At 31.0% G+C, this 11,688-nt stretch overlaps 1 protein-coding gene across 4 annotated transcripts in view; it reads left to right on the forward strand.

Moving 5' to 3' along the window:
* Positions 1 to 4,404: 4,404 nt before the first annotated feature.
* The window catches only part of Tmem43 (Transmembrane protein 43), a 12,310-nt gene continuing 5,026 nt past the window's right edge, over positions 4,405 to 11,688 (forward strand). For 3 of the 4 annotated variants that reach the window (XM_014416173.3, XM_067044666.1, XM_014416175.3), the window contains exons 1-3: positions 4,405 to 4,486; positions 4,555 to 4,650; positions 10,347 to 10,579. In XM_014416173.3, coding sequence (XP_014271659.1) covers positions 4,457 to 4,486; positions 4,555 to 4,650; positions 10,347 to 10,579 — 359 coding nt within the window. In that variant the 5' untranslated portion in view covers positions 4,405 to 4,456. Of the gene's footprint in view, positions 4,487 to 4,554; positions 4,651 to 9,041; positions 10,255 to 10,346; positions 10,580 to 11,688 lie in introns of those variants that run through there. The other variant, XM_014416174.3, reaches the window with a different exon arrangement.

Below are 11,688 nucleotides of genomic sequence, written 5' to 3' on the forward strand. Positions count from 1 at the left end.
ATATATTTATTCATGGATTACATAGCTCAACTGGAATTCAAAGAATGGTGGCAAAAGACAAAATGGTGATTACATATATATAAAACACAGCTTGATAAATAGTCCACAAATAAGATGTTTGAACTGTTGTGAATACCATTATAGTTTACCAGCCATTAATTCTCTAAAAATGAATCTTGTTGTAAATTTAACATGAATGCAAAAAATTTGTAATAGTTATTATTTGTATTTGACTTTACTCATAACAACATCAATAAATGTTTACATTTATTGATTGAAGATTGCAATTTATTTTAAAATTTATTCAAATTGAAAACTTGTGTAGTTTTGTAGTGGCAACTATAAAACTCAGTCCTTGTACAAATAATGTGCTCATGAACAGTAGCACTTATTGGCTGTTATTATGTTTCATGCACTACAATTATCTGATTTCTTAAATTTATTTGTATGCAGGAATGTTTTTAGATTCCTCTATAAAAAAAAAAAAAAAAAAAAATCACATTATTTTGATGGTAGGATATGTCTCAAGAATAATTTAAAATTATATTTTAATAAATTTATATTTAATAAAAGATTTCCCGAAGATAATTTTTATTGAAATGAATCCTTTAATTTGTGGCATATCTAAATATTTTGGGGACATTGAATTTCCCAGAATCTGTAACTAAAGAAATATGGTTATATAAAAGTAATTCGAAGGAAATAATTTTTTTTTTTATTTATGTTGTCACCTTTACTCTTATCATTTGCTTCTGCATTTTTCTTAAACACAGTTGTGGAGTGCTAAACTTTTTGAGAATGTAAGTTTTCTTGCGGAGTGTACTTTGGAGATAAAAAAAACATGACATTGAGAACATTATTGTGATTTAAGGTTTCATAGAAGGCAGAGTCCTTTTCACATGAACCTGGCTTGTTACTTACTTGACTAGAAGGGATTGCTGCAGGATAAATCTATTCTATCATAAAAATAATTGGATAAAATTTGAAGGAAATTTATATAAAAAGTTTTTGTAATACTGCTTAAATTAAGAAATATAAATAAAAAGTATCCATGATTTGAAGTGAAGCAATGGAACACTATGATGAAAGCTTCTGTTGAACAGCTGATCACAACTTTGAAATGAGTTTGGGGTGCTTTCGTGATCATACAAGAGGCACAAATAGGCTTTTCCCAATACTGCTTTACATTGTTTGATTCTTTTAGTATTAATAAGTCTCTTTAGCTAGTTTATTAAATGTATACTAGTAGTGTCCAAGTAATGAATGTTGACCACTATAAGGTTTTCAAACTTCCTTCAGACATACCTACTCAAATTCAGTCTGTTTCCATTTCCACTGATGACCTCAGTCATTCGCTCACTCACTTTGTCTCCTCCCCCTTCCTACTTGGAAACCTTGACACCTTCACTGGTCCCTAGTTGTCCCTTCTTTGATCCCAACTACTTCTTTTTCCATCTTTATCAACGACCTTCTGCCCTCTATCCAATATTTCTTGTACAATATACTGCTAACATCCAAATTTATCTTTCCTTCAATCCCGCTGACTCCTTAGATGCCATCTGGAAACTTGATGAAGTCATTAATAGAATAGGCGTCTGGACAACCCACATTAAGTTTATGCTAAACGCAAACAAGACTAAAGCAATTATCAGATTTCTCTCTCCCCTTAAATATATCCCAGGACCTCCTAACCTGATCCTGAACCTCATCTCATTCTACTTGTCATTCAAAAACGTTGGAGTCACTTTTGACCGAACTCTTTCCTGTAAAACACATATCATCTACATTTTCTTGTTGAACCATAGGTCTCCTTTATCCTTTATTTCCTTCCACTCAAAATCTATCAATTCATAATTTCTGTTTTCTTTCGATTTGGCTATGCTATCTCATGTTTGTTAGACTTTCAGTTAATCTCAAAGCTAAAGTTAAACAACTCATGAATTAGTCAATATGACTAATTTATGGGATTACCAGAGATACACACATATAACCCCTTATTAAACTGAGTAAGTGACCTTATCCTTTCTACAATTGTTAGTATTTCCTATCATCCTTCTGTTTTTGGTGATTAGAACTCAACATCCCACCTATGTGTTACATAACCTACAATTCAAAACCTCTATTCAACCCTAGCCTACCAGGTCCAAGTCATCTAACTTTTACTCTCCACTCAATCAAAATGCTGCATTTGTCCCTCTCTGGAACCTCCCTACTCCTCCTGTTGTATGCCAAGCACCAATGGACGTTTTCTTATTCAAATCCCTCCTTTTCCTTCTTCAATCAGAATAAATATAATATTGTATGTATGCACATATTATATTTAAATATTTGAAGTAGATTTTTGTTATTGTTTTTTGACTATATGTTTGAAGAATTGAACGAATTCATCAGTACAAAGACAGTACCGTTCAGGGTCCGATTTTAAAACTATTGCTTATTTCCGGCAATAAAATAACATCTAATAATGATGTAACTGATGTATTTGATATGTTTACTAAAATATAATACCTGTACTATTCGGTAAAATGTTTTTTTTTTCTTTTGGCCTCCTCACCACCTTCTGTCCCAGTGTAGGGAGCTTTGCATTCTCGATAAAAAAAAAAATCCTCAGAATCAAAGATTTTCACTTGTATTTTACCTGACAGGCATCACGGAACTAAATTGGTTCCATATCTGTCCGTCGATAATCAAATTTGTGTTAAGGCATAGTCGATAATGACAAGGTTAATATCTAAATGATCCCATACAATTACATTTGATATCCAATGTCATATATAATCAATTTCATTACCCTACGATAATGGTTTTTGTTCTGTAAGGATCTAAGGTAAAAATCCTTAGAATTTGTTATCTACACGATCGTAGACGAGTACTGTGCAGAGAGCAAATACCATCCTGCAAGGATTTAAACCCCAAACTGTTAAAGCTTGCCGATCGTACGTGGCTTGTGTATTGAAGACCTGAAACTCAGGTCGAAACGTCGGCATAAAATAAATAAATATGGTTTTGTTTATTTATGTTGTTCTTTGCTGACCGCACCCTCCCCCCGACAAACTTCTCCAGTCATTAATCTACGGTAAAATATCTACACCTCATTATACTAGGGTAGTTCTGTAGTATTAACAGTTGTTGGGAACATTTCATGTGCATTGGAATTGGTATATTTTAGTTCCAGTATGTATGAATCTTATTGTTATTCCAAACCCTTTTAATCCTATCACATTGTGGTAAAATAAAGAATTCTGGTCCAAAAAATGTCTATTTTTTTCATGTTCAGAAATACTTCGGCATATAATAAAAAAATGTAAAAAAAAAAAGTGCTTTATTTGTAAATTGTTAGTTGTTAGTTCGGGGGATGATATATTTTAAACCATGGGATACATAAGCCGACGTTACAATCCGGGCAATAGTATATTGTTTCATTCCACACTTTTTCATTAACAAAATCGATTTTTTGAACTGATGAAGCACCAAACAACGACGGCATACTGAATTCAAAACTAAACCACGTCTCCTTCTTCAGTTAAAACTGTCTTAGAAACAGAGGAATCAAAGAATCTAGCCATAGTCTTGCATATCTTTGGCAGTTGAAAGGCCTTACCCAGCCCGTGCGAGGCACGAGATAAGCTGAATGGTACTTGACGCTCTGCCTGTGACCGCCACAGGATAATCCGTTTGGTAATGGATGCTTTGCACGTGGCCGTCACGGGATGCACTGTCAATGGGTTAAATAATCCTTAACTCTGCATAGGGCGCGGCTGATCTGACAGGCACAGGATTCGGTTTTTTGGTGTCTCTTCCAAAAAGGCGCCGAGTGTGACCTCTACCTCTTGACTTTGTGGGGTGGTTTCAATCAGCCCAGTCAGTTCAGCTCCTGCCATCGAGAAAGTGCGTCACACGTGTTTTGATCTGGCAGGCTACCCGCGCCCGATTACGTCACAAATCTAAGGTCAACATTTTTCACTTTAGATAGTAAATTCAAGCACTTCACTGTTTTTCGATACTTCTGTCGGAGTAATTTTCATCAGGTACCATTACTGTTGAATAAATGGGGATCGTGTGCCGGTCAGGCTTACCGCGCTTTTCTGATGTCTTTCAGGTTCATCGCCCCTCTTTCCTAGATTTCTTTATGAATTCTTCAATCGTTATTTCAGTATCTCTTTGATTATAGGGATACCACAATATTTCGGCTTTTCACCTCGGGAATCAATTGGAATGAATTCCATGAAGAGTTTTCCCGAAAGAATTGTCACATTCAGTCCAGTCTAACCAAATTTTTAAATTCATTCACAGTTTTTTATTTACTAAAATATAATTATGTATGCTTTATCTTCAATAATAGAATACAAATTAAAGCAAGTTGACACGTACTTGGTAAATTTTGAACGCGTCGTTCATCCATGATTATCGGTTTCAAAGTTTGTTTAGAGATCAGTTAATCATTTTCAGACTTATAATGACATTGTCTAATAGAAGTATTTTAAGGGTAAAAAGTTTGTGACTATTTAAGATTCAAACAGTTTTCGCATTGATCACAAATTTTTTATGTTTCAGGCTCGGCAAATTCCAGAGGTAAAACTGTCAGCTAGCCGTTTGGTTTTTGCGTCTTCTGTATTTTTTCTTGGGATCAGTCTTCTAATTTGGAATGAAGTACCCGTGAATTTATAATTATGAATGATGTGCTCTTGAAACTATGATGCTTGTAGTACTGGGTTGAAGTGCATGTTTATTTGTTACATATTCTCTTAGATCTTTCTTTTATTTTGATTTTATAGTTGGAACTGCAGGAAAGATGTTTTTTCCTCATGAATTTGCCATAACTCGAAGATGTTTAACTGTATTAATATTGATTTTCTTACTTCCTCAATTCCTAGGTGCCATAGTTAATCAAATACAAGTTTTGATCCCTGAATGCCTTAGTTGGTTGAAAATTGGTTAGCTTTAGCAGGGTTAGGACTGTTTCTGAATATTTTCTAGAATACCCTCCAGCCCTAAAATGGGTACCTGACATCAGTCAGGGTTAAGTAAGTTTCAAAATCAATCTTGTTCGCTAATAGCTTGATCTTTGGGGTCTCAGGTCCATTAGTGCAAATTGCCTCAAAAATATCTAAACATTAATAACCAAAGCACATCTAGTGGTTGAGAGCAATGAACAAGTAAAGTTCCTTGGCATTAGGCATGTCTTTCTTTTTTTTTTTTTTATTTGGTAGAAAAATGGGACTGTTAACCATATAGAATTACTGAGTTTACATAAACTACCTACATATCACCTTACACAATTACTATCAAATATACAGTAATAGATTCAGATTAATTGAAGTACTGACTGACCATACCATCACAAAACTCAATCTAATGTTTCATTATATATAGCTCTGCCACAAGAATATGCTTGATAAAAAGCAAATTTGAACGTACAGCTCTAAGTTGAAACTAACATCCTCTCCCTGTAACTTTAGTGGGTAGGTTATAAGTGTAAAAAAATAAATTTAAAAATTCACATTTATTAATAATCTGGTGTTTATTAAAATGGCCTCTAAAAAATGTGTACATAGTGGTATATGGAAAAATGGAAACAAACATGCAATTTGTAGTTCTTCTCTTCCGTGGGTTAATTTAATGTGAGCAGAGGGAAGAATTTCTTCTCCTTTTGTAGACTTCTCATTTCCCCACTGCCATATTCTTGTGAGCTAGCTATAGATAGCTTAATGTATTGGAAGATTCATACACATGTAAAGGAGCTAAAAAATTATTAGGTATAATTGTACAATCATGCTGTTATCGGACAAACTTCTTTCAACAAAGAACTAATCCAATGGATCAAATTTGTAAAATTTAGTTCTTTGATATTATTGATTGTATTATAAATACGTGTTAATTTTGAGTGTTTTAAAAGAAAATTAAATCTCTTCATAATAAATGGAGAAGAGCAATTTTCTGACACTCAAGTGTAAGACTACACTAAGTACTAGGTTAAATACTTTTTTCTCTTTGGGTCTTAGCTTGGTATTTAATTTCAATATTTTATAGGACAGGCTCTTGAAATATGTAGTTTTGTTGAATCTAAGAAATTCATGCACTTATGATTATTCATGTAGTATGCAAGGCATAGATTATGAAATACTGCTTTAATGGTTATGAAAAATTAATATTAACATTCTCACTCCGGTTAGTTTACCAATGGGTGATTACCTTTAGGGAGCCTTAAGGGTTAGCTAAAAAAAGCTCTTGCTAGACTAGTTAGCCTTAGCAATGCCAATGTACTGTTGCACCATCTTGCTTAAACTATCATTCTAATATGTCATCCTGAGTAATAGTTGCCTTTGGTGATTTAAAAAAAAAAATAATATACAATGATTTCTTTCTTGCTGATTGTGCACTAAACTGTTACCTTACCAAATTGTAAAAGACTGACAAATAATGTCTTACACTACATGCTCTGCTTGTTTGCGCATCAACTATTTTCTGATTGCTATTCAAAGTGGTATTAATGTAGTCTTACATACTTGCATTATTTGAACCCATTCCTTCCTGCTCAAACTGCTCTCTATTAGGGGTAATTTTTATGCCATACCCTTCATCCATGTCATTCACTGAAATATATGATGTTTTTAATGTAAAAAACTAGGTAGCGCATTTTGTATCCTCTCAATATAATATGCTGGTTAGGAAACATTTTAAAAAATATGTAGTTCGTTTTTGTTTCATTCTCTTATGTAGTCAACAATTTACATTAATATGTTGGTTTTTGTAGTTTATATCAAATTTTCCTTTATGTTTCTATTTTCTAATTATTTTGAAACCAAGAATTTTTTTTGGTTATTGGAAAACTTTATCACTATCCTTTGTATTTATTTTTACTGTTTTATAAAACAATAATTATATTTTATTTATTCTCTTAAAACTAAAGTTTAGCAAGTAGTCATTAGTAATACATATTTTATTATTTACTTTTTAAGTCAGCTACTTATTATCATAGTATGTATTGGTATTTGTATTACATTATCAAATTATATTTTTTAAATTATTATTGTACTCGAGTTTTATTTGTTTTCCTTTCCTTTATCCTTAATAGAAATATATTCCAAATTTTGTGTTTGTTCTTACTTTTATTTTAAATTGAAACTAAAGCTAATTGTTTGTCCCGCTTAAATCTAAGCATTGATCACAAGGGATAAAACATTTTCTATTTACGATATAATTATTAATGCTATATGGGTTTAAATATAATATGAAATGGTGGTAAATCAATAATTTTTATTAGTTTCTAAAAAATTATAAATTTTATTAATATAATAGGGGGAAAATCACCTAAATTTTTGACAGATTATATAATTTTTCTTATTGGAAGATGATTGATTGACCGTGTGTAATATATAAAAGGAAGATGGTCCGAGTACGGTCAAAGAAAAAACTTAAATATTAATTAAACTACTTAATGTGAGACAAAGTTTCACCCCATGTTGCAGGGTTTCATCAGGGCTAAAAAAGATAAAAACACTAAAATAAGGCAACAAAGGTACCCTTATGAAGCACTATTTGGCAATGTTGGTACTTTAGTGTCCTTTCTTAAGCCATCAGATAGCCATGTGTAAGGAGTCAGAGCTGAGCCAAGACCACTTCTTTTTGTTTTGACTCTGGTATGTCTGTAGGTTTCACCAATTAAAGTTAATTCATCGTTTATTTGTTCCATTAACTTTGTCACCTTTGACATCTCTTAGATGATGCAAAATATTTTTTAAAAATATTAGTATTTTTCAAAGGGTAAAAGATGTTTAATTTGCAATAATTTTAAGTAATTTTGGAATCACCTAGCACTTATAAACCGATTTTTTTAAAAAATTTATAGTATAAAACAAAATTTAATTTGGTTTCAGTTCCCTGGAAAATTGCAATTTGTAATTTTATGGTAAAATTACATATAATTTATGGTGTAAACTATTAACAGTTCAGAAGTCAGAGATTGATTGTACTTGTACTGTTTTTTTAATGTAGGTTTAGTAATGCTGATCATTGTAATTATTTTTTTAAACTTAAATTTGGAATGTTTATTTTCTAGGTCTAGCTTTATCTGTCGTAAAATCCTCAATGCTCCTTACTTTGTTACAAATAAAACCATCCATAAAGACCTAAATGTTCCTTATGTAACCGATCTAGCCTGAACTCGATATCATTCCTTCCATTATAAACTCCCTAACCAACTCACTAGTTTCTAACCTTGCTCCCTCTTCCATTCCTGGCAATTCCCCAAGACACCTGAAAAGAAGATGGCCTTGTGGCCTTATTTTGTAAAAATGTTTTTAGAGTGCTACCAATGGGTAGTTTATGATACATGCTGTATCATACCATTATGATCCTTCTTAAAATTTACTTGTATTTTATATATATTTGTAAATGTCAATAAATAAAAATATCTTTATCTGGGGTGTTCTCATTTCTTTTTTTTTTAAATTCTCTCGTGAGTTTTTCGTTATCATTCATATTTCATGTAATTTTCTTAGTATGTTCTGAATTTAATTGGTTTATCTAATTTGTTTTGCTTTCATATGATTGCTCTTAGTGCAAAATAGAATAATTAGGTGTAAAAATACCTATCTTAGGTAACTTTTAAAATATTCATGATCCCCATTAATTGAATCCCCATTTTTAGCACCATAAACAATTTATATGATTAGAGATTTAAATACTTTTATTTTGTTTAGTTTGAACATAAATCTAGACATGAAACTACCTAAAAATTCAGAACATCGTTGCTAGCAACTCAATGTATATCCTATTTAAAATCTTTAATTTTTTATCTTAAGTTTTGTTAGAATTTCATTTCTTCATACTAATAATTTAACTGGATTTAAATAGTAAAATGACTATTTTAGACCTTTGATTATCACTGGATTGTCTGATTGTTACAACCTTTTAAAATTTTTAACTACTTATTTGATGTTATAATCTAATGAATTTTATTGGGTTTAATCTTATTGATGTGTTATCCTTTAATAATGTTAAAATGTAATCAATATTTGTTATTCCTGCATGCTTTGCATTGTTTTCAAAAGCTCTAAATATCTTAAAGTAGCCATAAAGTTAATTTTTTATTAGAAAACTGCTTGTTAAAATGCATGATTAATTAAAGTATTTCTATCTTACATGTTTATATTGCTACTATTCTGTAACCGATATCTCCATTCACAGAAGGTTACAGTCACTTCTCCTAATTTAATGCACTGGTGGTACATTATCTTGGGCTAACCTTAAAGTTTTCTTCCTACTGGTCTGTATTCTGTTACCTTACTCAGATCTCTCTATTAGATTGTTTTCCAGGCATATTTTCAAACTAATTGAGCAGCTTTTTTCCACCATTGTCCTTGGTTGGGCCTATCTGTGATTTGTCCATTATTCCTTGTTATAGATTAAGTCTTTTTCATCTTCATTCAAACTTCTTACTTAGATATTAGCCAATGATTCCACCCACCTTGTCTTCGATCTTTTATCAGGTTTGGTAATATTTGGGAATTTATAATGAAATCTTTAGGCTACTCTACCATGATTCTTTTTGATACTATATACCAATCTTTTGTTGTGTTGAAATCACATGAAATTAGAAGCTTGTAGGTCATCATATATACCTTATTCTCCCACTTCTACTGCTCTTGGTCCCACTAGTGTAAAGCACTGCCAGGAATTAATTTATCTCTTTTAACTTCTTTTGGAAGCTAATTTCTTCACTTCTTGCCAATACCATCGCAACAGGTTCATGTCTCTCATTAGATTCTATGGGCTTGAGGTTGGTCCTCAGGCATTTCTATACCAATACTTAAAGTTTTTTCAGTATTTTTTTTTTGTGACCCTTCATTTTTCCATGCATACGGTTGTACAAACAATAAATTTGTTTTAAATAGATAGGATTTTGTATCCTGGAAGATGGTCTTATTCCTCCAGACTGTGTATAACTGGACAAATGATCCATTCTGTTTATTTGATCTTATTCTATTTTACCATCTTCTGTGACATTGCTCCCAATATAAAACAATACAAATAAGCTCACTTGTTCCACCATCTTCCACTTAAGTACTTGTTCTCTTATATATTACTTTTACTTTAACTGTATTTAATGACTGACACACCTTTGCTGATTCTTCTTCATTTCAGGCATTCCTTATTTTGCTTAATTATAGTGCATAATGAATTCACAAGGTCGATTCAGCTCCTGCCATTCCTGAAGCCTACTCTTTCCTTAATCTTTCATCTATCAACTTAGTAATCCTTTTATTTATAGTAAAATAAAGAGAAATATAAATTTGTTGTCACTTTTTATAAAGTTTTTCTTAATCTTTCATTGCTTTATGTAGATGAAAGCTGTTGAAGTTAACAAAATCATTACATCTGTTATTGAAGACATTCATAAAATTAATGATATTGGTTCAGTTAACAAAAGATATGATGGCAAACTTGTGTATCTTTATGGGTTTATTGAAGTAGAAGAACCTTTAACGGAGCCTGAGTATGGATTATCTGTCCCTGCTGTTATATTAAAACGGCGTGTTCAAATGTACCAGTGGGTTGAGAAAAAGGAAGAGTCAACGTAAGTGTTGTTAAAGCATGAAAATATTATATATTGTAGTGATATTCTGCATCTTTTGTAAAATAAACACTAAAAATATTGACTTGCCATGAACAGTGAATGGACATTAATAAAAGCAAAAAAAAAAAAAAAAGGACATCATATAAAATAGGATCAATATTAACTAATTTCAATGTATAACAACAATAATAAAAAGGAAATATTTTTGTTTTAGTGTATCAAAATTAAGGTATAGAAATAGGACTTAAAAGGAGTATAACTTGCATTATATTTTTAAGTTATAAATTATTTATGATTTATAAATAATTTCTTTGATATTCAGGTTTATTATAAGGATTGATTTTTAATTGAATGTATTATATTGGTGAATGGTATTTATTTGACCAATTTTATGTCATTTGAACATTTTGTGATTTTGGATGGTAAAATTAAATTTTTTAATTAATATAATTTAAAAAGAAAAAATCTCAAAGTTAGCAGAATAATGGACTCCTTTTAAAAACATTGATATTACAGGTGACATTTGTTGAGATTATGCATTGGTTGCGAAAGCTTACAAAACTTAATAATTTGTATCCACCCAGAAACTGAAGTGTGTAAAAACTCAAAGGATGTCTAATCCTTAATTTTGTATGTATACTTGATACAAACTGGTGTCAAAATTTGAAAAAGACTTCTTCTTGTTAACTGTATGGTTGGGCTTGTGCATTAGGCATTGGCTGTGCTTAGTCAATGCTAATTGTTCAGTCTATATCTCGATTTTGAACAGTAAAGATATGTTTATTTTAGTAGCAAAATTTCCACTTTAAGTGATGGAAGCCATTTTGAAAAATTATTCAGAAGTTTTAAAATTGAACTGAAGTATTTTCCCAAGTGTAAATAAATTTATTTATTGAAATAAACAATAAATAGTGAATTCGTTATGAACAGTGAAATAAATTAAACCATTTCTAACTAATATACATGTATATATATTTTTTATTTTCTTTATTAAAATTTACAACTGTATATTACATAATACATTTAGTAAATATGATCTTAGTTAAAATGGAGTGTTACAGGCGTGTAGAGCAACTACCCATTGGTAGCACTCTAATGACATTTTTCAT

This window comes from Halyomorpha halys, unplaced genomic scaffold (genome assembly GCF_000696795.3).
Source record: "Halyomorpha halys isolate HHAL.00 unplaced genomic scaffold, Hhal_1.1 Scaffold115.1, whole genome shotgun sequence".
Classification (NCBI taxonomy): domain Eukaryota; kingdom Metazoa; phylum Arthropoda; class Insecta; order Hemiptera; family Pentatomidae; genus Halyomorpha; species Halyomorpha halys.